The sequence below is a fragment of the Labrus bergylta genome, chromosome 22 (assembly GCF_963930695.1).
Source record: "Labrus bergylta chromosome 22, fLabBer1.1, whole genome shotgun sequence".
Taxonomy (NCBI): domain Eukaryota; kingdom Metazoa; phylum Chordata; class Actinopteri; order Labriformes; family Labridae; genus Labrus; species Labrus bergylta.
In genome coordinates, this window is record NC_089216.1 from 20065208 (window position 1) to 20091888 (window position 26681).

The following is a 26681-nucleotide window of genomic DNA, read 5'->3' on the forward strand; positions in this document are numbered from 1 at the left end:
TCTTGGAGTATCTGACATCATGTTGCACTAGTGCTTACTCCTTAGATCGGAGGGTGATTTTTTTATTGAACGATAGACCAACTTCTCTTTCTTTGCTTTTTAAAAAAGAAGCGTGTTTTATGTTGGACAGAAATATACTTTCTTTTTAATTTGCATTCCCATACACAACCAGCTGTGTCATAAATGCATTATTCACACACTTGGCTATGCTATAGTGTGATACTGGAGGACACCTCTAGAGGAGAAGCATTAGGGGTGATTTAGGAACATTCTCAGAGCAACTCTAAGCGAGGAAGGGACTGAAACTGTTATCTTAATGAGGAGGTGAGGTTGACCCCGTCGCTAGGTATGATATTTTTTTTTTTACTTAAAAAATATATAGCCTACAAAATGTTTGAAATCACAAGCCCACTTGTACAGTCGGCTCTTCTCAATCAGGTCAGCCATACACATTATAGCGGCTAAGCCTGAACTTAAAGCCACTGAGGAGCTACATAGATGGGCTAATTTATTAATATACACGCTTTGCAAGATTCCAACAATTGTCCAAATTGTCAAATGTTTTTGCTCTTGTGACACCCTGTAAAGAGTTTGACCTGAACCCAAAGGTGACACCTGCTGAAACAATTTGTGTCTTACACTTCATAACTCCTAAAACACATGAGTTATGAAAAGAATCCCCCCCGGTACAGTGTGTGCCATTAAAGACAAGCCATTCAGACCAATTTCATTTATTGAACCAGACTGTAATCATGTTTATTTCTTTATTTGTTGACATGGTTGTGTTTGTGACTTTAGGGGCTCCTGCAGCCAGCCTCCAGTGGACACTGGAGGAACTGCAGGTTTCTGCAATTCTGCACTGACTTCTATTTTCACACTGATGGTTGCTGCTTAGGTAAGAAGCAACGGTTTGCCGAACAGCTAGGTTGCATGCTTCATGTACAGAGGGTATAGTCCTCTAGGAGGGGAGTAACAGTTTGGAGTAAAACCTCTAGCTCCTTTTCTGAATGTCATTCATGTCGCTCCCCGATTTCTTACTCTGTCCACTCTCCTGTCCACTAAATAAATGCATAAAAGCCCCCAAATTAACCTGTTTAGCTGGGTAAAAAAAGGGTACCTTGGTAAAAAAAAATTAAATCAGAGAATGATGCTTGTTCATACTTTATCACTTAAAATTGATTTAAAAAAACATACAGTTAAGGGCGAAAGAAATTAAACATTCAAAGACATTTGATTCACAAAGTTTACAAGTCTTCTAAAATACAATACAAAACCAAGTCAAGCTGAAATAGTAACAAAGAAACAATTGACTTCTACTGCTTCACGCTGGAGTACACACACTCGTCTTTGGTTGTGTTTCTCTGTCTTCTCGATGTGTTGGGCATATTAACGTTAAGAGTGGCATAGAAGAGGTTGTCTGCTTCTCTGTGACCCTGTAGAAATATGAACAAGTCTATCACAGTTAGGACCTTAAGAAAGGTTTAAACCATGTCAAGAGATGCAATAAAAATGTTTTTAAATGGTAATTCAACAGACGAAGAAAAGTCTCACCTCATGGTTTCTTATGGCAGGAGCAGAAAATCTTGCTTGAGCCTCTGATCGTGAAACAGAAAAACACTCATAAATAAAAGATGAATATTTATTGGACATAGGAAGGAAGATATAAGCAGTGTTAGCTACCATACCTTGAGATAGGAGACGGTTTCTTTTGTTCATCTTGTACAGTAAGAAGGCCATGACGACTATCAGGATGGTCGCAAATATCAAAGCTCCACTCAATAAATACACCAAGGCAGGAGAGTTCAGGCCATCTGTCGGTAAAGTCAGACATGACACACAGAGCTTTGAGTTTTATATCAGTGTTCATGACTGGTTTGATTAGGCAGTTGTCATGCATCATATGAGATAACCTTGGATGAAAAGATTTTCCCACCATTTCTCCCAACATTAAAATTGTGCAACTCAACGGGCGTAAGCTCCACCTTGCCCCCCCCCCCCTCCAATGTCAAGAGATAATGGGAAATGCTGGGATGGGAAGTCCACAATCCATATCTTATGCAAAGATGTACTCTAAGATTTCTTTTTGGGCTTTTTTGACTTTATTCTTGATGAGGACAGTCGATAGAGTCGTAAACAGGGAAGAGAGAGTGAGAAATGACATTCGGTGGAGGGCCATAGGTTGAAGGCGAACCCGTCGGTTGTCTGCTTGGTGGACTGTGGCCTCCATACATGGCAACATAATGACCCCAAGATGCACTCTACACTTACATAGGCTGATTCTAAACTCCACTTTATTAACCAGAATAGAATCCCTCCAAAGACAACTGGACATTTATAGGACTGGACAACACAACCCCATGTTGTACGTTTGATGAGCTACAGAATCCAGATTTACGTCAAAGAGATAATTGATAGTTATTGATGGTAGATATGTTGCCTAGCCGAGGCTTTATTTCTACAATGATGTACCCTGCATAATGTTTTCTCAGAATACTTGAACATCCTAATTCACTTCATCTTTTTTGTTGTTGTTGCATAAACCAAAGACTGTAAAGCCTTTGACCCAACAGTGAAGAACAGTTTTTAGACATTTGAGTATGATGATGTTGACCAGTCATTTCTACTGATTTAATAAGACAAACATCTTCTTTAAGGAAGTTCTGCCCTCTCTAAGTCAGCCTTTTCATATAAGGTCATAAAAGAATGGAATAAACCTCCCACATGATCTGAAAAGATATCGCAAACCATCACAGTTTTTGCAGCAACGTTAAAAAAGGAATTAGGGGGCGCAGATGGGCTAGTGGTTTGGTCGCACCTCATAGAGGCTCAAGAGGGTGACCCGGGTTCAAGTCCAACCTGCGGCTACTGTGCCGCATTTCATTACTCAATCTCTCTCCTCGGGTTTCCTGTCAGATCGACTAAAGGCAAAAAGCGCGCACCCCCCCCCTAAAAAAAAAAAGAGTTTGAGCAATCAGTCTTGTCGGCAGTGATCAGTGATAGCTGTGACATACAGTTATTGTAAAATGAATGCAGCAACTTTTACTTCTGCACTGAATACTTGTAGTTTTCATGAAATATAAACATGTTTAAGCATCATGGTCACTGTTCAATTGAACATTTTCTATATACTTTGTCATTTTTTAATAACTGTCCTTTGTTGGGTCTGGTTTTATTGAACAGTGTGTCTTGCGTCACATTTTTGTGGGACTACAGATGGAAATTAGCGACTAGCTAAATCTAGTGAAACTTTATTTTCATTTTTCTTCCTATAAATGTTCATGTCATTGAACATTGTCCCCTGATGAATAAAATCAACATGTCACCACTTTTTTCAAATAAGACGACTTGTGATAAAGAGTAACTTACCTCCAGAGTCCAGCTTGGTCCCGTTTCCAAACAGAATGTGTCCACATGAAGCGACAGCGCAGTAGTACGTCCCAGTATTAGAAATATTTAGATTCTTCATTGGCAAGTTGTAGGTACAGGTGTTTGTTTGTGAGTTAGCTTTCCTCACACACTGATCATTCTTGCCTCCATGGGTGTAAATGAATCCTGGGTGAGAGTTTTTGAACCAGTAAACACTGTGTTCTCCATTACAGGTCCCAGGGTGGACTGTACAGCTCAGAGTCACAGAGCCTCCTGGCTCGATGGTCTCTGATGCAGTCTGATGGACCACAGCTGGGATGTTCACTCCTGGACCTTTTACACTGACAATCACAGTTTCTAGAATGTCTAATTTGCAGTAATTACAACTTATGCAGTGGTAAGTAGCTGAGTCTGACATGTTCAAATCTGAGATGGTTAGGAGATTTTTACCATTTTGAGCGTCCAGTGTGAAGCGGGGATTGTCTTTAAATTCAGAATGATAAGTTCCTCCGTATTTGTAGAATTCAGAGACAAGCCTTAATTTATCTCCGATTGTTTGCTTGTACCAATAAACTCGTGTGGAAGACTGATCGCCTTTGAAGTCACATGTTAAAGTTAAGCTCTCCCCAGCTTCTCGTCTCTCATGACGAATTGATGGAGACAATTTTTGAGAAACTGTCCATGCTGAAATGAAATGACAAAGTTACCATTTGTTAAAAATGCATGGAATTTTACATTGAAAACCTCATAAATTATATGGAAGTAAAAAAAAAAACGAACAATAAAAAACAACTCACCAATTTCCCCCAGGACCAGACATGTCAGGTAGACAATAACTGTTGGAGATGTCATCGTGTTCAAATTGTCGTTCTGAATGACAGTGAACTGGCAGTTTCTCCCCTCTTCACAGACCAGGCTGCGTTTGATTGGCCGAAAAGAAATAGCATGTTAAGATATAGGAAATACTGTATACTCACATGCTCACTGTTCCTGGTTGTTGTGCTGTGGGTTTGCTCTCTCTCTTTTTCCTGTGTTCAGCCAGATGCTGCCTTCACCCAGTGATAGTAGGTGAAAGAGCTCACCTGTGTCCAATTTCAACCAAGGGTGAGATAGTATACAAATGTATACTTATATATCTACACTATATTTAGGTATTTGTATCTGACATCATGTTGCTCTAGTGCTTACTCCTTCTTTGATCGGAGGGTGGTTTTACTCCATGCCTTAGCATTCTTAAATTTGTAGGTCATTTAACTTTTTTTACTGAACTATACGACCAGCTTCTCATTCTTTGCATTTTTTGTTTTTGTTGCACGGAGATATACTTTTAATTTGCATTCCCATACAGCCGTGTCTATTGCAACAGTTAACCTTGTAGCCTAAGGCGTCTGAGGCCACACACTCAACCCCAAGTTGCTCTCCCTGCTTAGTCGGCAGCATATGAATGTGTATGAATGGGATTAGTTACTTCTGATGGTCACTTTACATAGCAACCACTGCCATCAGGGTGTGAATGGGTAGCGAGCTAGATAAGCACTATACAAGCTCAAACAATTTATATTTTAACCATTTACCTTTGGGGTAACAAATTATGTCCTAAATTAGCCATAAGTCAGATTCTTTGTATGTCACTTCTATAACAATGGCCATTTTAGCGACTAATGCGTCATTACAGATTCATATTAGGCTCAAACTGGTAGATGTAGTTGGAAGTAACCACTGAAATCCTGAAAATGTTTTGTAATTTGTTTGTTTAAAACCTAATATTTATGTAATTGTAAAAGCTGCTAAAAACCAATTGCCCCACAAAGGATTAATAAAGTTGTTTGAATTGAATTCATTTGAATATGTCAAGATGTAACCTATCTTCAGTTTGGCCTCTTGGCTCACATATGACCCAAACAAAGAGGTCATAGATGAAAATTGCCTTAAAGGCAACACAGAAGTTCCCTACCATGATTACATGTACTTTGGCTCTTTGTACCTTTTGAAACACAACCAGCACATCCTAGTGAACAAGTCATTTAATATTTTAAATAATTGTGCATTGTTTTGGCATCTGATACGACTTAACTCTGTCAAATCTTTTAGATCTGATTCTATCGTCAGTGGGGCTTTCAAACCCCAGCCCACACAAACACAGCTCTACATGTGTTGATGCATTACAAGGGACTTTTCTGGTCTGATATCTGCTTAAGTTCTAACACCTCCACATCCTGCCAGAAACGATAAGGGGCAATAGCACTGACATATACACATTAAAATACGTTTCCAAAGCAGACACAGGCACAAGCAGTTAAACTGCAACTAAACAATGAAGTGAACTGAATGCTATATCCTGGGGAGGGGGGTCTCCTGGTGAAAGTATTGGCAGTAATTGGCATGTAAGATTTTAAATGTATCGTATTATCACTTAGCAATAAGCATTGTTTTTTATTTGTAACCTTAGAATGAGCTCTTTAATTTTACAGAGGGGGCGTGTTCCATCAACCAACGTCGTTTTCACATAAGGACTCCTAAAAATATCTAGATAATGTCACATAGGCTCCTTACAGCAGGAGACTATTCCTGTCTCTGCCAAACAGAGCAGGGTTTATCAGAGACTACCTCCAGAATTTGGGAGTAGAGAGGAGGGAATGGCCTTCAGTCCAGACCACAACCCCATTGACCACTTGTGGGATCAGCTCTTGCTAGAGTGACCAACACAAGCACATTGGCTGACTTAAGACAAATGTTGGTTGAAGAATGGGATGCCACCCCACAGCAGTGTGTGACCAGGCTGGTGACCAGCACGAGGAGGAGGTGCCAGGCTGTTCTGGCTGTGTAAGGTTCTTCCACATGCTAACGAGGCTCCTGTTTGTTAGATGAATAAATTGTTCAATTGCTAATATGTCTTGTTTCTTCAGACTTCAATCATCCAATCCACTAAACAACAGCAAACAAGAGTCAACAGCAGTTGTTTTTCAAAAGTTTTTCATGGGCGCAACCCACATACTAAGCTCTGCTGCTCATCTCACAATTGCATGTAACTTACAAATGTGGCACCATTTAGAAGGGAAATAAACAGGCTTTCCAACGGTATAAGATTTATTGCCAAGAAGCATTGTTACAACAAAGAAATAATCTACCAAACAAATTTACCAAATTTCCTCACCTTTTGTGCGATGTTTATATACCATCATTTATGGGCTGCACTGTGGTGCGCTGGTTAGCGCTGTTGCCTCACAGCAAGGAGGTTCCTGTTTCAAATTCCTGTCACACATGTGAAGTTTGCATGTTCTCCCCATGCATGCGAGAGTGGGTTCTCTCTGGGTACTCTGGCTTCCTCCCACAGTCCAAAGACATGCTCGTTAGGTTAACTGGTGACACTAAATTGCCCGTAGTTCTGCATTTGAGTGTGGCTGGTTGTCTGTCTCTATATGTCAGCCCTGTGATTGACTGGGTACAGGGTGTACCATGCCCCCCGCCCAATGACAGCTGAGATTGGCTCCAGCCCCGCCCCGCGACCCCAAACAGGAAAAGTGGTAAAGACAATGGATGGATGGACCGTAAATATAAACCAGTGTTGCTTTGGTAGGGAACAAATTATTTCTTAAAAAAAGAGACAAAAAACAAAAAGTATTATTTTATTATTTTATTTCAGACCGCTTTCATCATCAATAAAAAAAATACTTTGAAGAAAAAAAGGCTTAAGAGATATGAAGGAAACATCTTCAAGTAAATTCAATATATTTATCTACGGGGATGCTTAAGCATAAACAGGAATGCAAATAAAGGTTTAGGTAAAGGTTTTGCTTGCTCAAATAAAATGGTTAACATGTTTTTAGCAGTCCAGCACTCTCAGTGATGCCGTCTTCACCAACTATTATACAAAAAGCTAGGGCTGTCGACAAAACGATTCAACTTTTTAATCGCAGCTTTAATCGGATGTTTGAAATTCCATTATTCACACTAGTGACATTCTTTTCCATCACTGTAACTACACGGGGCACTGCAGAGACATATCCATGGTGTGCTAAAGGGACAAAATATCATCAACAAATTAAAAAACATTTAATTAATTTTAGACCTTATTAATCAGGATTAACTAGATAATGCTGACAGCCCTAGAAAAACACAAAACAGCTGTTCAATGGTTTCACAAGCTAGCTCAAGTTGTTCCAAGATACACACAGTGTTACATTCATCAGTTTTTACATTTAAATATGGCTTTCACATAACTACCTCGTTTAATCCCCTGAACATTTTATTTCATTGACCAAAACATGTTCCGTCCTACTGCCTGACACCAGAGTACACACATTCACTCCAGGTATCATCCCTCTCTTTCCTTGATCTGCTGGCCTTGTGACCACTCAGGGCAGCATAATGGAGGTTGTCTGCTTCTTGGTCACCCTAGCAACAGAAAACACACCAACTAGAGAAGTTACATGCAGATTTTCAGCTTTTTTTTTTTTTGCCTCATTTAATTTCCAAAAAGTAAAACCTTTTGATTATTTTTTAAGCGATTCAAAGTTTACATCACTATTATGCAATGCTCTGTTGAGGTATATTAATGCTTTAACTTATAATGTATCTGATGACTCTCAGTGAAGTTGCATTTCACATGACTACATTTGGTCACTATGAATCTGTCTGGTAGGGGCGTCACAGTACACAGAGGTCACAGTGTTGATGAAGTGTGCAGTTGCTGTGGGATAGCTTTAAGTGTCACAGGAAGTCCATCCATCTGTCGTTAGTGCAACAACACTGTGTTCATTCATGCTCACTCACTGCTTGTGTACAGCAGTGAAGGGCAGGGACCGCTTACTGACTTATGGGAGCACAGGGTGGGATATTGTAACGAGGATTGAGTACTTTCAATAAACACTTGAGGCCAATGTCCTCTACTTCTGCATATGGGTGCAAAGCCTAAAATATGTATAACCTTGGTCATGACTTTGACCCTCTCTGCCTTCATATCTGGAGTTTAAAAAAAGAAACAGCAGGTATAAGTTGTTGGACACTGGTTTTCTTTTGTCTAGGTCTTCTAGATTGGCTGTCATCTTACTCTTTTTCTTCTTGTGTTTTATTGTGTCTGCTTCTTCTTCTGAGTTTGTTGTTTAATAGCAATTTGGCAAACAAAGCATTACCGCCACCTGGATTTGGGTGTGGATATTGCCTTGGGTAATTTCTTTTTTTCTCCACTCAGGCGTATTCGTCTAACTCCAATTCCCACATACTTTGGTCCATCAGACAGGGAACCAGTGGGGCAGGGCGCGCTGCCCAACAAAGCAAAGCCATGGCGCTGACGGCCCCGCGGCGGAAATGAGGAGTTATGACTTGTCGCAACAAATCATGTTGTCCATTTCTTCATGGTTCATGACAAATACACATCATGTAACACCTGGTTTGTTTGGTATAATCCAAAAGATGAATAGAAATTTTCCAAGAATTTAGGTATGGTTCCTTTGGTCAAAGGTTTTTTTTTTACATTTTTAGAAGAGTAGCTGAAATATAGAATACTTGCAACTAAGATTTTTGATTCAGCGCCCGGGTGTTTTCAAGATATTTGTTAAATAATAATGTTGACTATTAAAGCACCACCATGTTTTGTGCCTTAGAAGTGAGTGAAAATATCAACCCCTCTGCCTGTTTTGTGAGTTTTGCTCTAAGTGTTTTGATGCCCCAAAATTAATTTTATTTAACCATAAGGAAAACACAATTCAGCTGTTATGACCGGTACATAAAACTGTCAAGCTAACTCAGTTAAATCAACAGTAATTTTAACAGATTATATTTACCTCTGCCGTTGCTGTAGTGGAGGCTGACACTCTTTGAGACTCTGTCATGAAATAGGAAAGGCTCTTTATTTAAAAGAAATCTTCAGCAAACCCAAGTTGTTGGACAGAAACAGAAACACTTACCTGAACATTGGCTGCTTCTTTTGCTCATCTTGCATACATAGATAATCAGTGCGACAACCAGGATGGTGGTGAATGCCAAACATCCACTCAAGAAAAACACAAGAGAGTCAAGAGTGTTTTCAACATCTGCAGAAAGTATGCATGAGACAATAGGAAGCATTTTAGTAGGATTAACAGATTTATACTGGCTATATTTAGCCATAATATTTTTTATTCCGGATATTTGCAGATTTCTCAATATTGATCAAGATGTTGGTGGATATGAGCAAAGAAATACCAAATTTGGTTAGGGAACTGGCCATTGGAACCATAGGCTAGTTTAAAATGCCCCCGTGTTTGAGTGGAAACCAAATATTGTCAGGTAATTTATTGATTTCCGGATTTAGGTAACATCTGGTAGTATCTGGAGTAAGTAATAGTTTCAACTTTGTACTTACTGGCTAAGTCCAGCTTGGTCCCGTTTCCAAACAGAATGTGTCCACATGTGGCAACAGCGCAGTAGTAAGTCCCAGCATGAGAAAGATTCAGGTTCTTCATTGGCAAGTTGTAGACACAAGTGTTTGTAATGGGTTTTCTAACACACTGATCATTACTGTCTCCGTGGGTGTAAATGAGTCCTGGATGAGATTCTTCAGAGTTTTTGAACCAGTAAACACTGTGTTCTCCATCACAGGTCCCAGTGTGGACTGTACAGTTTAGAGTCACAGAGCCTCCTGGCTGGATGGTCTCAGGTTCTGACTGACGGACCATCACTGTGATGTTCCAACCAGTACCTTTCACACTAAGAGTAGTTCCATCTGCAAATTGAAAACTGTATGCATAGCTACTTACACAGTAATAGGTGGCTGAATCCAAAGTGATCAAATTTGTGATTTTCAAGTGGTTGTTCCCATCTTTAGTCTTCAATGTGAAGCGTGAATTGCCCTTGAACTCTTCACTAAAAGTGCCATTTGAATTGTGTTTATAGAAACTAGAGATGAGCCTCGGCTTCTGTCCCAGAGCCTGTTTGTACCAGAAAATCATTGCTGCCACATCACCCTCAAAGAAACATTGTAAAGTCACGCTGTCACCGACGTCAGCCATCACAAAACTTCTCTCTTGGCGTACATTAAAGGACATTTTGACACCAGTTGTCAGAGCTGTAAATAAAGAAGACAAAAAGGGATATATGTAATATGGAAGTTTATCTTAGTGATTGAAAATGATCACTGAATATACATTCGCTGGAAAGAAATACATCCAGAATAAATTTGACTTACCTATTCTCCACAGGCAAAAAGCAGTCAGGTATAAAGCTAACCTCAGAGATGTCATCATGATCAAACTGTCTTGATGAATGAAGATAACCTCAAATGTCCTTGACTCTTACAGGAGAGGACTGTCTGTGATTGGCTAACAAGAAGTGACAACCCATGGTCACGGCCCCCTCCATTCATTCATTCTCGAGAAGAAAGTCACTTAAAGAGACTCAACTCCCATAACATGACTGATGTTTCAAATCACACAGCATGAACACAATCAAATGGGACAGTCTAAATCAGTGGTTCTCAACTGGTCTGTCCTCGGGACCCACCACCAACTCCTTCATGAAAAAACGGGACCCGAATTCCAGATTTTGTTTTAACCAATCAGATTTTTTCAATGAAAAATTGTGCAGTTTGGACCTCAGACGGTACAAAACATGTGACAGAACAATGAGACGGAGCAAAACACAGATGTTGAAAAAGCGCTTCATGGACTTTTTGACTCTATATTTTACAGGCATGTATTAGTGACCCACTGAAAATGGCTCGGAGACCCAATTTTGAGAAACACTGGTCTAATTGCTCAACTTAAGTCACTCGCTTTTTATAAACAGCAACAGAAAAAAATGACAGGAATAGGCACATTTGTATATATTAACTTATTAATTTTTGCCTGTTTCCGAGCTAATGCTTGGACTTAAATGCACAAGAAGCCTTATTTTATTTAACAATATGGTCAATGGACTTGAGCTTATATAGCGCTTTCCTAGTCTTCCGACTACTCAAAGCACTTTTACACCACATGTCACACCCACCCATTCACACACTGATGGTAGTGATGATCGCTATGTAGTATCATCCATCAGAAGTAACTAATGCCATTCATACACTGCCACTGAAGCAGCGGGAGCAATTCAGGGTTAAGTGTCTTGCCCAAGGACACATTGGACATGTTGCCCAGCTGGGGATCGAACCCTCGACCCTTGACCTTCCGGTTGAAAGGCGGTGACTCTACCAACTGAGCCACAGCCGCCCTCAACAATGTTCTATGTTTAAACCAGTGACCTATTATGCTAATCCCCTTTTAAAACTCCTGGCTGAATGCTTCCCACATGGGAAAAGTGTCAGATCAACACCGCCGTTCGCTGCCACTCTAGTCAATGATTGTGTTTCCACAGTGAGTGTCTTGGTCTGTTTCCGGAGCGTGCCACCAGCGCCACTACGCTCTGCTCCGTTTCAGATATGCTGTGATTCCATTTTCCACCGAGTCAATGCAGGCACGTGTCAAGCTGGATAGAATATAACAACCCGAACAGGAAGTCAGACAAGGAAATGCACAGAGAGTCCGGTCAATAATAAAAAAAAATAACACACACACACAATATGCAGATCTAGTGGGGCGCACTAAACGGCTTGTTCTGCAAATCTCCTGATATGAAACTAAGAAATTCACGAGACAGCTTAAAGCCTCTACGTTATCCATTGAAACCTCTTCTCTCAGCCCTGGAAAACAGCCCTCTCCTGGTAGCCCTGCAGTATTCTGAAGGCTTTCTTTTGAAAAACCTGATTCCTAGATTTAATCCTATGTGATAGAATTTTTAGTCGTGGGGATCACCAAAGACAACAGAGTTTATCTTCTAGGAACCATGAATGTCTTTGTCAGATTCAATGGAAATTTTTGAATGGGAGTTTTGAATGGGATGATCACTTGGCTTTTATTTTATCAATATCTTTTACAAATTTGACTGAGACATTCAAGTTCAACCGTGGAGCTGCTGTGCATGAAAACACTGCTAACTTCCTGTCTGAAACCACAGACAAAGAGTGTGATGGGGGCCTTGAAGAGATGCCTGACCAAGTAGTTGAATTGAAGACTTACAAATACAGAGACTCTATAAAAAGATAGCTAAATCTCTGGGTCTGTGGTGTTCTGTTGGCACAAAGTGTCACATTGGAATACTTGGTAAGTGGTTGGAAAAAGCTAATAACTACACTAGAGATGGACACCTTTTTTGTGACCGACCTTTTCATTTATTCTGAACAAGATTTGTAGGTTTACATCATCAGATAGATCCAGTAGATTACATCTCAAAGAACCAAACAAAAATGACGATATCACCAACATAACATACACCTGCAAATATGGATTTAAGTGGACACCTTTTTTTCCCACCATGTTCACGATGTGTTTCAAGGTAATGCTAGTGTTGCAACTGTGCTATGAAAAGGCTGGCCTTACTTAGTCCCATTGTTTCAATTATTGCATGATGTTTGGGGAGCTTTGCTGACCATAACCCTCGTGCAATAAATGTGAGCAGTCTAGCTTCCTGATGGCTGCTAAGATGTTTTATTCAAGTTCTCATTTGCTTTTGATGCCACGACTGAGTTTCACTTTCTGTTGAGTTTGGTGGTCTCACGTTATCTTGTTCTTTTCTATAGCTTTAGTCTCTTTCTGTGACTAATTTTATGAATAAATTCCATCTTTAGTTCCAAATTGGGAGCAAATAGCAAATAGATGCTGGGTTTAATTATTGTATAAGGAAATACTCACACCTGAACTACAAATTCCACACAATTTGACAATATGTCCATCTTCTAACATGTTTCCACTTGACATCTAAGTATCTATGAGCATGAGTCATTATTTCAGCAAAGCATCACTCAGAGGGGGCTATGGAGCAGATAGGTGTGGCCTGTAAACATCGGCCAAATTCTCACTCAAGTCTGAAGGGCTTTGCAGGAGGCCCACCATTGGTACTGTTTTTTTTATGTTTCTTCTTTTTATTTTACAATGAAAACTCTCTAAGTGCCAGAAACTGACACTAGAGAACCAGAGAGTTGATTGGATTGTTGTAGGTTGTAGATTACGGTTGTGTGTCTGTAGATTGCACACTACAGTTATGTTGAGGGTGGAAAACAAAATGCTTTCACAATGGAAAAAAAAACCTGGCTGCTGGAGGCTCTTTTATACAAGTTTATTGAAAGGCAGAACTTTATATTCAGTGAATCAAGGCAACACCTGACAGAAAAATTTACATTATATATCTTGATAAACACATTCATTTAAACATGTTCTTACATATTTACAGTTTACAAAGTCATAATGTGCAGCTCTACTGCCTCACACTGGAGTACACACATTCGCTTAGGGTGTCACACTCATGTCTTGTTGGTCTGTTGTTGACCTTTTGTACCCTCAGAACAGAGTAATGGATGCCGTCTGTGTCTTGGAAATCCTGGTATTAAAAAATGACAACATTAATCAATATTGTATTACATTACCGGTAAAAAATGGGCCTTTTAACCCAGACTAATATAACAGCACTTATAAGGTAGAATATTTTTGGTTTTGCGAAAGGCCATTTTTACTGAATGAACAAGTTAACAATAAGAACGTTTGTTTGTTTGTTTTATTTGGATCCCTATTAGCTTCAACATAGCAAGAAGCTATTCTCCCTGGGGTCCGCAGATTATATTGTGAGAATACAGTTTACAGATTCATTATATATTATTCTTTTCACACTACACAAACATTCCACAACATATCTACAATAACTAAAAATAGACAATTGACATAAATGAATAAAAACCCAAAAGAAACAGACAAACACAAAGGCTCCATCAGATTTACAGCATCTAAAACATCACATGGTTACACACACAAAAAAAGGACTGGCATTCTCATATATATCATTCATGTCTTCATGTTTAATCTCTTAAGGTGAGGTTTTGAGATAAGTCCTCATGAGATTCTACCTCACCTGCACATTTGTTTTAATTTTCTGTTTGACTCTTCTTTCAAAAAATGTGCAAATAAACTAAACTGAACATCTTAGAGATTATTAAAGGCAAGTCGGTTGTCTCTCAACCAGAATGTCTGGGCTTTGACCCCCATCTCCTGCAGCCACATGTCCAATGTGTCCTTAAGCAAGAAACTTAACCCCAAGTTACTCCCCCTGCTTCATCGGCAATTTATTAATGTGTATTAATGTGATTGGTTTCTTCTGATGGACACTTCATATAGCAGCCTCTTCCATCAGTGTGTGAATGGGTGTTAATGTGTAGGTGTTACCTGCGATGTAAAAACGCTTTTAGTAGTCAGAAGACTAGAAATGTGCTGTACACGCTCAAGTCCATTTACCATTTTAACATTTAATGATGAATAACTAAAAGGTTTTGGTCCTGAACAGAACAGAAGTGCAAAGTACAACCAGAAACTCCAGTTCTTGAGCGTTCAGGTTCTGGGTGCACTACTTGCAGGTTAGAGGTAAAGGGACAGTACTTATATAGCACTGTTCTGGTCTTCTGACCACTCAAAGTGCACTTCCACTACACGTCACATTCACCCATTCACACCACATTCCCACCATTATGTTAGAGGTCACTATATTAAGTGTCCATCAGTATTACACATTAAAAGGCCGCTGGCTATGCCAATTTATAGGGTTATAGCGTTCAGTGTCTTGTCGCAGGCCACTTGGACATTTGGACTACGGGAGTTGAGATCAAACCACCAACATTTTAATTGAAAGACGACTAAATCTACCACTGAGCCACAGCTACCCCAGGTAAGAAGACATGCCAGTGTAAGCAGTTTAACTAAAAACGATTGTTCTGAATTGGGCCATTTTTTTTTAACTTTGCAGACTAGCTCTTGAACTTATTTTGTTGAAGACATTGATAAGGAAAAAAAAAACTCACCACTGCATTTGAAGTCAAGCCATTTGAAGTCCTCGAGTCTGGTTTAAGAAAAAATAAATAAAACCATACATTTACTTTGCATAGTGTGAGGAAAATACGTCACTGATTCAATCTACATTTCAAAAACAGATTGAAGGTATTAGAGCACCATGCATAAGGTTCTGGATGCTTTAAATAATGACTTTCTGCTCTGTGACACAAGGTCTTTTTACCTGGGTTTTGTAGTTTTTTTAATGTTTTGTAGGCATGTAACTTTTTAATGTGCTAATTCCAGTCTTAGCCAGGACACTCATTTGAAAAATATTAAACTCAGAGCTTTTCCTGTTTAAATAAACTTTAAATGAAACAGGTGGTATGTTACGGCTCAACATCATCATGGAATATCTTGAGTTTGATAATCTTGTCTTGATTTAGTTCAACTAGAAAGTCTTTGAGTTACTGACACATTGTCTGTAAATGTGAGTGGGCGTCAAGACGTTGGTCTTTTAAAAGTCTTTACGTTCTTGCAAAGTCTTCGAGCCTATGGCAGGCATTAAAACATGGTGTTGCCTTGACAAAAGCATAGGTTGATAATACTACCAACAGTATGACAGTTAGCCTACCTGTGCAATGGCTGCGGTTACTTCTGTACGTTGTATAAGTTGCATACCCCAGTATGATGACCAGTGTCATGCTGAATGCCAAAGCTCCAATTAAGAAATCCTCCAGGACAATTCCATCTGCAGATTCAGAAGAAAGGAGGCATTGGGCAACTTTAGAGCCTGACAGAGGTAGCAATCAGAACGGAAGTAATTATAAAACATCCCCTTTAAAGATTCTTATGCTCCATGTACATCCATTCCTCATCCCTTAACAGTATGTCTCCACACAAGATACAACAGCACAGTATATGGTTTGCAATTGGCAAAGCTGTGCCTTTAGCTGGTATTTCTAGATGTATGCAAAACCTGGAAATGATATATTTACAGTAATTTCTTGCAACTTGCAATCTTTGTACTTGCTTGCAGAGTCCAATTGTGTCTTATTTCCAAACAGAATGTGTCCACATGTGGCAACAGCGCAGTAAGTCCCATCATGAGAAAAATTCTGTTTTTCCACTGGCAAGTTGTAGAAGCAGCTGTGTAGTTGTGTGTTAGATTCCCTCTGATCATTCCTGCCTCCATGGGTGTAAAAGAGTCCTGGATGAGATCCTTCAGAGGTTTTGAACCAGTACACACTGTGTTCTCCATCACAGGTTCCAGTGTTGATTGAACAGCTCAGAGCCCCAGAGCCTCCTGGCTGAATGTTCTCAGATTCTGACTGATGGACTATCGCTGGGATCCTCAAATCTGAACCCTTTACACTAACAGTAGTGCCCTCTACAAATTCAAAATCGTTTTCAAAGCTCCCTGTACAGTAGTAGGTAGCGGAGTCAGAAATTACTAAATTCCTGATTGTCAAGTGATTTTCACCAGCTCCTGTGACCAATCTGAGACGATCATTGTTCTTGAATTCATTAAGGAAGTTTCCACTTGTCTGATGTCGATAGAAGACAGTCATGGGCTTTGGTTTCTCTCCCAGACTTTGTTTGTACCAGAAAAACATTACTGCATGACCTTCATAGAAACATCTCAGTGTCACATTATCACCCACATTAGCTGGTATAACACCGCTCTCTTGACGCACATATATGGACGATTTCAGATCAGTCGTCTGAGCTGAAAGAAAGGAGGAAAGAGATCCAAAAATAAGAGATAGATTCATCATGATGATGAAATTCAACATTTATAATTATTATATGTGAGGTATTGCATATAAAAACCTTTACAACAAACAACTCACCCAAGTCTCCAAAGTACAGATAAGTCAGATACAATGCTAAGCTCAGGGGTGTCATCGTGTGGAGTTTGCTGCGTCGAATGAAAAGAATCTAGGTACTTTGAAGTGAAGAAGAAGGGAGGACTACGTTTGATTGGCTAGTCAGAAGGGCCACCCCAATATTTGATCTGAAACGATGAAAACACATTCAGGGCTGCATTGGAATGCATTGTTTAGTTTAGCTATTTATAGAGACAACATTCTTTATCTGGTTTTATTGTTTTACTCTACAACCTGACGTGGTTGTATTGATGAATGACCTTTAACACTGCTATGATCAACTGGAGGGAATAAAGCCAAAAGCGACAGTAACTTATTAGTGTTCTGTTAGTGTGGTTCAGGTATGTAAAATGTTGGAGGCGTCAAGTGGTTAGTGCCAAGTGTAAGGAGTTGTAAATCCCAACTGTGGCTCCTTTCCCCCCATCTCCTTCCCCACTCTCTCTCTCTCTCTCTCTCTCTCTCTGTCCCTGATTTTAGACGATATCCACTGTCCTGTCTAGAATAAAAGCACAAAAAGACCCAAAATAAACCTCAAGTCAAAATGGTCTCTACAGCCTTTAAAAAAATCAACAACAGCAACAGCAAGGATATTGGAGCACCCTATTAATTGTCATCTACTGATGATGGTGTAGAATATTCCAGATTATTATAAATTTTTTTAGATTTAATTTTGGGCATTTAGTGCGTTCATTGTCAAGATAGCACTGTGGATAGAGTTGGAAATTGGTGAGAGAGAGAGTGGGGAATGACACGTGGCTCCTTTTGCCACAGGTCAGAATTGAACCCGGGCCGCCCACCTGGATGACTATAGCCTCCGTACTGACCAAAGAACCACCATTAAGCACTAACCACTACGCCACAGTGCCCCAATATTCCTGATTATTGAGAGAGATTTAGTCAGTGACAGTGTACAGACTTACAGTGAGTGAGACAGAACCAGAGAGATTAAAGATGAACAAAATAAGTACTAAATCACAACAGAAAGAAGACAGCAATTACTTTTGCTATTGTGGTTATTATTGATACACTTAGATTATGTAGTTAACAGAAGTAACCTGTGATGTTTCTAATATCACATTTCCCTCCCTTAAAAAAACAGATCAGGGTGAGTTTTTTGGTTCATACAACAGTAAATGAAACACTTAGTGTGTTGTCTTAACTGTCTGCAAGGCTGAATTATCAGGTTATAATATGAAGGCATGAAAACATATTTAGGCTAACACCAACTTTAGCTAATCATTCCCCAGTATGGCAGGTCTTTGGGATATCCAACAATCTTTAACTGTAAATGTGTTGCTTGAGCAATTTTGGGAAACATATTAGAATAGTTGAATGCATATGTGTTGTTTTATGTTTAATAAAGAGGATTTTGTTTAACAGTTCAAGGCCAACTCAGTGCTAAAGTAGCTAGCTTTCAAGAGTTTGATGGTAAAAGAACATTTGTTAAAGAGCCTAGATGTTCACAGCTCAATGTTTAACCTTTATTGTTCAAATTGTTTCCTCTTATGTTCTTGTCATCGTCTGGGCACTGGAGAGAAACTGCTGGGCTGCTTCGCATGAAAACACTGCAGACGCTTCCTGTTTGAAACCACTCAGACAAAAAGAGCTGCGGGGCCGCATGAACAAAGGTTAGCCTACCGAGAGCTAGTCTTTGACTTGCCGACCACACAGTGACTAAAAAAACAAAACATAGTTACACCCTTGGGCTTAAGGGAACAAAGAGTGCATTTACAGTAAACAACTTGTAAATGATGAAAGCCTTATCAAAGCGTTGAGTGTGGCCCTTGCTATCAGGCAGATAAGTTGGACAACAATGAGCAGGTCTTGTCACCATGCTTGTGTTTCTTAGCACACTGCCACTCCTAGAACATGTCCTGTCTGTATGCAGCTAGGTTGATATTTGCAATGGAAACTCAACCCTGCATTAGACCGATACATTCAAGGTTAGCGCCTTAAAGTTTAATACATATTAGAACTATTGAAGTCTCTGTTTTGTAAGCAAAGGGGCCCTTAAATACACCAAAAGACCTTCTCTCTCTCTCTCTCTCTCTCTCTCTCTCTCTCTCTCTCTCTCTCTCTCTCTCTCTCTCTCTCTCTCTCTCTCTCTCGTCTGCCTGTTTGTAAACTGAGCACGCTTCATAATAACATAAAGCGTGCATGTGTTGTATTACGACGTTATGTACAAGAGGTAATCGTGCTTAGGCACGGATAGTCCTGTGTAGTGTGACTGCGGGCCATGCTGGCCAGCGTGGGAATGGTGCTGCAGGGGGGCAATTGTGCTTGGGTAGCAGCACGGTACAGATGACCAGTGTGACCGTGCACTTACATTTACTTTTTAACCTTGACCTCAGGGTCACGGCTCCAGAGAGATTTCAACCTCATTCGATCCATTGTTCTTCCATCCTGCCTTGACCCTTTCCCTCAAAAACTAATGCAACCCTCTGTTTTTAAACCACACAATAACACGGTTGGTTTTTTGAAGTGCTTGATCAATACTCCTGTATGTTCTGATCAATGTGACTTGATTACATTTAGGAACCACAATGTCCTCTTGTTGGGAGAGGAGTGAAAGCTGTGGACCTGTCATTATGATGAGATTCTTAAAAAGCTCAACTCGAGTTGTGTTTTAGGGAACTGAAAAATGTAAAAAGGAAATGGTAACAAATCACCAAATTAAATTTTGGTCGTCTAACTTTCTTTGCATGGGTGACCAGTTCAGTGTGGTCTGTTGGCGACAGAGGTAAGTAAAAGCGATTTAACTTAATTTGAGTAACTATAATGCCGTGATAATAGCCTACCTGCTAAAGGTTACACTTTGTGTGCACAGCCTGTTTGCTCCATCTAAGACTCATACTTTCACACACAGTTTGTAGAGGTGTGAGATGCTGTGGCCTGTAAGCTGCAGGCCGGCCTTCCTTTGTTCAAACTCTGCAAGGACTCATGTTTCCACCAATGGAAACTTGCACTCAGTACCTCACACCACCTTCACCACAAGTGTGAGAGGTAACCGACGAGAGACTATTGCAAGTTGAAAGAAAGAACCTGTGCTAGGTTTCTGATTGCAGAAGATATTTATAGATAGCAGGGGATTTTCATACTTCACAGACTGCTTGTCTAAATTTGTACCCAGTATCAAACTTTATGTACGGACACGATGAGCCCTTTGACTGTTATACCTTCAAGAGGCACCCTTTAAGTGAGAATACTGCAAATACATTGACAAAGGAAAAAGTATTTTATTGCAATTTATTTGCCATTGTACATTGAGTGGATTTAAGTGACCTTGAGGAAAGAAGTGATGAGTCCTTTACACTTTTCTGCTCTTAACTCTGGAGTATACACAGTGGGCCTCTGTGCTCTCTTCTTGGCGATGTCGCTCACTGGTTCTGTTCAGACTCAGAGCTGCATAGTGGAGAATATCCACATCTTGTCCCTGGTAATGACAAAAGAAGTCAGACATAGTACAGAGGTGAAAAGTAGTTGTGAATAAGACTGCAATAAGGGATTTATTTCACTTACCGTGGTGTCAGAGGCTGCAGAAACTGTCAGATGACGATCTGTCCCTGCAAATCAAAGAACATGAATGACAAAGCAAGATGATTGCAGGACAGTGTGAAATGTTTTAAGAAAGATATCATCACACCTTTGCAGAGAGAACATGACTTTTTGTTCAACTTGTAAATGATGACAGCCAAAGTGAGGAGCACGATAATGGAACCTGCCAATACTACGCTCAGGCAAGACACCAGGAGAGAAGGGACTTTGGCAGAACCTCCTGTCGAAGAGAAAGAGAAAACTATATTGTATATTCCTTCTTTGTATCAAGGTGCAGATACATGTAGCAATAATTACTAAGTCATACTATCATAAGCCCTATTGGATATTATAACCTACCTCGAACCTCCACTTGCGTTCCATTCCCAAACACAACCTCCCCACATGAAGCCAGAGCACAATAGTACATCCCTGCATCAGAGGAGCTCGCAGCCTTTATAGGTAGGTTTAAAGTGCAGTTTCTCACTTGAGATTCAGAGTCAAACTTGCACTGACCCGCACTGTGATACATGATTGAAGGCTGAGCAGCGCCATGTCTGAACCAGTAGAAGCTCTGCTGCTCAGCACATTGTTCAGCGTAAACCGTACAGCTCAAATTCACAGAATCTCCCACCTGGAGTGGCTCCAAAGCTGGCTGATGGACGACAGCTTGGGTGTTGGACGATGATGATTTGACATGGAGAAACACCCCTTTTCCAAATTCAATGGCGTTGAATTCTAAAATCCCACAGTAGTACGTCGCTGAATCCGACAGTCGAATGTCTTTGATCATGAGATGGTTGATTCCGTCTTCAACTCCTACATCAACTTGAAACCGTTCTTTATACGCAGGGGAGATGGTGGCTTGTGTGTTGAGCTTCATCCGTGTTGCAATGATGACAGGTTTGCCTCCCAAACTTTGCTGGTACCAAGAAATGAAGTTGACAGCATCGTTCTTAAATGAGCAGTGTAAAGTCACATCCCCCCCGATTCTAGCTGTTTTAACCCCACTGTCCTGATTAATACCTGGGATCTTCATATCTGCTGCCACCTTACCTGCAAAGAAATGAAAAAAGTCATATCATACATCCTTAGAAAACCTAAAACATTTCACTCAGACGTCTTTTCAGGACAGTCAAAAAATATAAAAAGGTACTTACACATTCCACCAAGAAGCAGCAGAAAAATGTGTGGCACCATCGCTGCAGTGCTCCAGTTTCTTTTCTTTGAGTTGATGGCAGCACCTGACTCTTATAGAAGACGAGGGCTGTTTGTGATTGGTCAGACATAGAAGCAGACTACCGATTTGTTCTTTTATGAAAGAGGAGTCTCATCAGGTGACGACAGTAAGTGCCACAACTTTGTTCTACAGCTGCAAGTCCACTTTTGAACGGAGGTGTAGAAGAAACTGCATGTCAGTGTTTGTTGTCTTCAGAAGGTTTTTCTTCTATTTGGCAAACATACAGCCCTCCATTGCCATGACACAAGTTTGTCATTATCTTGGCCAGATTTGTGTACGCATTGTAATTATTCATTGGATTAGGATGTGTACTTGTGGGGACGTGTGTGTTTAAAGGTACAATATGTAGAATTTTATTACAATGTTTACATTAAAATATCTAAACTAACTAAAAATTTACTAAACCCATGTTATATATATTTGTTGTGAGTATTTACCTCAGGTTTTTCCAACAGCTATAAAAACCAGAGAAATCCTTTTTTTTACAGTTGTAACAGGGTGTGTCTTGTAATGAGCCGCCATGACAGAAAGAATGTTTATCGTTGCCAAGAAAACACCAGATGTTAAGTCAAAGACCGCTGCTAAAGGAAGCGGGAGCTGCAACTAAAAGCTGCCGTACTGTTGCTGTATGTGCTGCTGTGATAAAAACGTCACGTAAATTATACTTGGAAACATCGTCTGTAAACATATTCTCTTCCTCGGTGGGTTTCGTCTGTCCATCTCGACTACAGCCTTCGGTCGGAGTTCGTTTTTTTCTTGATTCCCCGCCAGCCTTGATGTCATCTTTCTGTCATTTTGCTTGAAGAGCCCCCTGGTGGCGGGATTTAAATATTGTGCATTTAAATGGTGAAGTCCACAGAAAGGGAATAGTAAGTTGTTTCAGATGCATTAAGCTGGAATAACACATGCTCTCTCAAGCCTGAGATAAACACAAAGATTTTAGAAATCTTAACAGACACACGGCATGATGACAATGAGAGATAAAACAGTTTTGTTCCTAAAGTGTGTAGAGAGAAACAATATGACTAATACAGAACGCCACACTGTGACAGATTCCAACAAACAGGACCCCGACTGTAAAAAGTGAAAATCTCTCACGGTCTAAGGCGACTTTTGAGCACACATAGCATGACGACGGAGAGGATTGGCTATAGGTTTTAGTCAGCTTTAACTGTATAGTCCCAAAAATTAAAAAAAAGGAAATTATAGATAAAAATGTGGAGACAGCTTGAGCATGGGCTGTTCATGGAATTTTGACCACACTTTATCCATAGTTGTGGATCAGCGAATGTCGAAAAAGTGGAAGAAGGCCAACCAAAAACCGAATGAGTCTGCTGAGATGAATCGTTTCAGTTATTGTGCTTGATAAACGGCTCATTATCAATATCAACCTGGCTCGCTCACATCAGGTCAACCTTCCCTGAAAGAATCTGAGTTGTTCCCAGAGACTGTAATTAATGGATGAAGTCAGAGTGATGTCACCCCTCTGTTACTGCAGTGGTCTTGAGGGTCCCATTAAGGTGGGCGCCATGCTGGAAATTCTGTCTCACCTAAACTTTCAGTCAACATAACGACTGACTAAGAGCTGGAGCTGAGGCAGGTTTAAGCCTCTCTGACAAACCATTACACTACGCCCACCTGTCTATCACACCAAGTGCCTTATTGTGAATAACTCTTATCCTTCATCAAATCAAAACAGATGAGTTATAAAGAAACGGACCACCCCCCGTACACTGTGTGCCATGAGCTAATAAGACATTTTTGTTTTGGAAAGAGGCTGTAAACATGTTTATTTCTGCTGTTAAAACAAGCTTTTTTGAATGGGGATGTGTGTGCGACTTCTGGTGCTTCTGCAGCCAGACTCAAATGGACACTCGATGAACTAGGGGATTTTTCACTTCCGCATCAGCTTCATTTTTCAAGACCAGAGGTTGCTGCATGGTTTTTCCCTTCATTGCATCATTGTAAACAAGAATCTGCCCTGTAGTGGTGGTGCATAAACCTTCCCTATGAGTAGTTAACTGCGTGGGACATTTGTGGTTTGATTAGATTGGGGCTCTGACACTTGTTTGGTTAGGTTAAGGAAAGGTCATGGTTGAGGCAAAGACAATAAGTCAATGTGGATTTCTTTTGGAGATAAAACCAGAGGGCTCCTATACCCCTCAACCCCTTCACAAGCACACCATTCAAGATGGACAGATGAGAGAAAACTGCAGGAAATGTTTAAAACCATACACAGATATTTACTTTATTTGTTGCATTCATGTCATTTTTATGTGGTTGTGCAATTTGAAACATTAGTTAATCTAAGGGAGTGTGACTTGTTTGTGTTACACAAGCTTGAAAGAATTCAAAAGATCATATACTTGTGTTGGGCCTAACAGACTCTAAAGCAATGTTAGCCACACTGCAGACCTTTACCGAGCAGAAACAAGCTTCTGTGTGTGACTTTAAAAGTGTTTTGATCTTTGCGGTCTCTATGCACGTAAAAGAACAGAAGTCTCAGCATCAGCCTTCTCATCTGTACTTCCTGGATCGTGCTATATTCAGAAGAGTTGTTTACTGTGGTTTTGACGAGTTGCAGACACGGCTGCTTGTTAAACTGAATTCTTTGGCGTCTGCACTGATATTTGGAGCTCCGTCACTGAGCTCTTTCTTGTGTCTGTAAAAATTTGACATGCTTCTTATCAGACGGCACTTTAATTAAGTCACTGGCACATCTTGTGAAACAATACCCAATGGCTTTAAAAGATGAAAGTACAGTAGCTACAGTGGCAAGTAATTTCACCTACTGTAGGTGTTGGGCTGCAGAGCCACGCGGAGCGACAACAAGTTTACTGCAAACTACTCAAATATAGAAAATTGTGATTTGGAGCTGATTTTGCAAAAATAATTATTTCTAGATTGTGAAGGCCAGTTTGTCCTGGTGTATTAATATCTGTTGTCTTTCTGCTAATGTTTAGCATTTAATTTTATATCAGCAGATAAACCTTACTCTACTGCTTGTAATCACCTTTTTAAAACTGTTAGCTTTGTGTGCACACTCTCTATTGAGAGTCAGTGGAGATGGATAAAAATTGCATCTGCCGTGGGTTACAAAATGAGAAACTGTCTTTCCATCTTTTATCAGTCCCATAATTTTGAGTCTAGCACCTCCAATTGAAAGGATATCTTGATGGTGGGGGTTTGGTATTTTTGGGATGTCTTTGACAGAAGCTGTCTTTGCTGTTTAACTCGGTTTGTCAATCATAACTGTTAGGAATAAGTCAAACACATCAGGAGGTGCTACCTTAGATCCTCATTGGACATGATGTGGCAGCACATTGTTTTATGCCTGGAATTGGAAGTACATCAGGTCAGTTAAGCGTTGAAAAATAACTCAGATTATTGCGGAATTATTTCTATTAAAAGTGATCTGAATAAATCAAAAGATGCCCTTCCTCCTTCAACACTACGACTGCTTCAAGTCACAAACTATGAGTCAGTGTAGGTTGTTTATCTTTAACTTGCTATAAGTGTAAGACTATATAAAGCACATTAGTATGCCTGTGAAACAACAGAGTTGTTGTTGAGAAGCAACTGAAACAAACACTATAAAACCACACAGACATCCTGTCAGGCGAAGGGGAGGGCGAAAAAAAACACCTGAACTGAACGTGGGCGAGCTTGACCAAAGCAGGAACTCAGATGAGAGTTTTCTTTTTTTTTTTTACTTTCTTAAAAGTACATCTTTCATTAAGAGCATTTCGGAGAAACAACACAGAAGTCGAGCAAAACGCGTGAATCAAACAACTCGTCAACTTTCATTGTTTACTGTAGTGGTAGAGGTCGAGGGTTTAATCTGAGGAAGTGCAAACGTCCATTTTTGTCTTTTTTTTCCAAAGCAATATAAGGCTAATTAATTACTTAATGTGGTAAAAACATCTCAAAGCAGCTACATTCATATTTACATTTTACCACAGTGATTGAGGGAACATGATAGGATCACATAATGACACAAGCTATTTCTCTCATGGTACCAACTGAGCTCTGAAAATAGGTTAGAGATGAGATCTGTTTATATGTCAACCACAATAGTACATCTACACATCACACTGTGGGTGGAACTGCCATGAAGCTAAAATGATCTACTGTATTGATGCTCTACGGGACTTTACTATCAATAACTAATCTGTGTGGTCCTCACTGTCTAGCGGTAACAGTGGCTTTAGTCCTTTCTTTAAATATACAACCAGCATACAGTTATTTAAAACGTTCATGATCTAACACCTGTGTGATATCTGTAGGTGGACTGCTGCTCCCTGCTGACCACAAGGTGAACTGCACACAGCAGAGTTAAGAGAAAGGCCTGATGGTGAATTTAAAGGGTCAGTCCACCAAATTTACACATAGAGAATGCCTTTAACAGCTGGGCGTCTTCTGAAATATTTTCAACAAAAAAAAAATGATCCGGATGATGTCATCAAGGTTGCATTATGGGAAATGTAGGAATCAGAAATGCTTCGCCTACAGCCCAGAATACAAATTACAATTCTTCAGCTGCTGTGGTTTTAAGTGTGTGTGTACCGTGACTTTTTTGGCATTTTTGTGAGCTTACTCTGGTACAATGAATCAAATGGCAACATTTATGTTTAATATTGATAATAAAATAATTAAAACTTTCATAAAAAAATTAAATGTTTTTTGATCCAGTAGATGTCGCCATTGAGCACCTGCATGAAACCAAAACAAACTGCTGTTAGGCCACATCTCCGCTATCCTGAAGCCTCCGCTCTCCTCCAGAGACACAACTCCAACCTGTATTTTTTGTGAATACAAGTTCCCCCGTCTATT

General features: G+C 40.0%; 4 protein-coding genes across 4 annotated transcripts; all 4 read right to left on the reverse strand.

Moving 5' to 3' along the window:
• Window positions 1–750: 750 nt before the first annotated feature.
• On the reverse strand, window positions 751–4256 carry LOC109992853 (uncharacterized). Its single transcript, XM_020645627.3, has 5 exons — window positions 4164–4256; window positions 3367–4050; window positions 1686–1811; window positions 1552–1595; window positions 751–1433 (listed from the first exon to the last, which is right to left on the reverse strand). The coding sequence occupies exons 1-5, from the start codon at window positions 4216–4218 to the stop codon at window positions 1314–1316; spliced, it is 1029 nt and encodes a 342-aa protein (XP_020501283.2). The 5' UTR covers window positions 4219–4256; the 3' UTR covers window positions 751–1313.
• Window positions 4257–6985: 2729 nt separating this feature from the next.
• Window positions 6986–10611, reverse strand: LOC109992814 (uncharacterized). The gene is made up of 5 exons (XM_020645581.3): window positions 10532–10611; window positions 9710–10411; window positions 9273–9398; window positions 9150–9190; window positions 6986–7761 (listed from the first exon to the last, which is right to left on the reverse strand). The coding sequence occupies exons 1-5, from the start codon at window positions 10587–10589 to the stop codon at window positions 7642–7644; spliced, it is 1047 nt and encodes a 348-aa protein (XP_020501237.2). The 5' UTR covers window positions 10590–10611; the 3' UTR covers window positions 6986–7641.
• A 2865-nt stretch (window positions 10612–13476) lies between these two features.
• LOC109992837 (immunoglobulin kappa light chain) lies at window positions 13477–17169 on the reverse strand. Its single transcript, XM_020645607.3, has 5 exons — window positions 17039–17169; window positions 16219–16914; window positions 15820–15936; window positions 15218–15255; window positions 13477–13752 (listed from the first exon to the last, which is right to left on the reverse strand). The coding sequence occupies exons 1-5, from the start codon at window positions 17091–17093 to the stop codon at window positions 13630–13632; spliced, it is 1029 nt and encodes a 342-aa protein (XP_020501263.2). The 5' UTR covers window positions 17094–17169; the 3' UTR covers window positions 13477–13629.
• Window positions 17170–20286: 3117 nt separating this feature from the next.
• Window positions 20287–21955, reverse strand: LOC136177380 (immunoglobulin kappa light chain-like). The gene is made up of 5 exons (XM_065950487.1): window positions 21769–21955; window positions 20969–21664; window positions 20718–20849; window positions 20594–20637; window positions 20287–20507 (listed from the first exon to the last, which is right to left on the reverse strand). The coding sequence occupies exons 1-5, from the start codon at window positions 21806–21808 to the stop codon at window positions 20382–20384; spliced, it is 1038 nt and encodes a 345-aa protein (XP_065806559.1). The 5' UTR covers window positions 21809–21955; the 3' UTR covers window positions 20287–20381.
• Window positions 21956–26681: the final 4726 nt, after the last annotated feature.

Excerpts from the sequence above, each read along its gene's own strand:
- LOC109992853 (XM_020645627.3), bottom strand. The coding sequence starts at position 4,218 with ATGACATCTCCAACAGTTATTGTCTACCTGACATGTCTGGTCCTGGGG. Across the intron at positions 4,051-4,163 it reads TCTGGTCCTGGGGGAAATTG|CATGGACAGTTTCTCAAAAA; the intron begins GTGAGTTGTTTT and ends ATTTCATTTCAG. Across the intron at positions 1,434-1,551 it reads CTGCCATAAGAAACCATGAG|GGTCACAGAGAAGCAGACAA; the intron begins GTGAGACTTTTC and ends ATATTTCTACAG.
- LOC109992814 (XM_020645581.3), bottom strand. The coding sequence starts at position 10,589 with ATGATGACATCTCTGAGGTTAGCTTTATACCTGACTGCTTTTTGCCTG. Across the intron at positions 10,412-10,531 it reads TTTTTGCCTGTGGAGAATAG|CTCTGACAACTGGTGTCAAA; the intron begins GTAAGTCAAATT and ends CTTTATTTACAG. Across the intron at positions 9,399-9,709 it reads GACCAAGCTGGACTTAGCCA|ATGTTGAAAACACTCTTGAC; the intron begins GTAAGTACAAAG and ends TACTTTCTGCAG.
- LOC109992837 (XM_020645607.3), bottom strand. The coding sequence starts at position 17,093 with ATGACACCCCTGAGCTTAGCATTGTATCTGACTTATCTGTACTTTGGA. Across the intron at positions 16,915-17,038 it reads TCTGTACTTTGGAGACTTGG|CTCAGACGACTGATCTGAAA; the intron begins GTGAGTTGTTTG and ends CCTTTCTTTCAG. Across the intron at positions 15,937-16,218 it reads GACACAATTGGACTCTGCAA|ATGGAATTGTCCTGGAGGAT; the intron begins GCAAGTACAAAG and ends CTGAATCTGCAG.
- LOC136177380 (XM_065950487.1), bottom strand. The coding sequence starts at position 21,808 with ATGGTGCCACACATTTTTCTGCTGCTTCTTGGTGGAATGT. Across the intron at positions 20,850-20,968 it reads AACGCAAGTGGAGGTTCGAG|GAGGTTCTGCCAAAGTCCCT; the intron begins GTAGGTTATAAT and ends TCTCTTCGACAG. Across the intron at positions 20,638-20,717 it reads GTCATGTTCTCTCTGCAAAG|GGACAGATCGTCATCTGACA; the intron begins GTGTGATGATAT and ends TTTGATTTGCAG.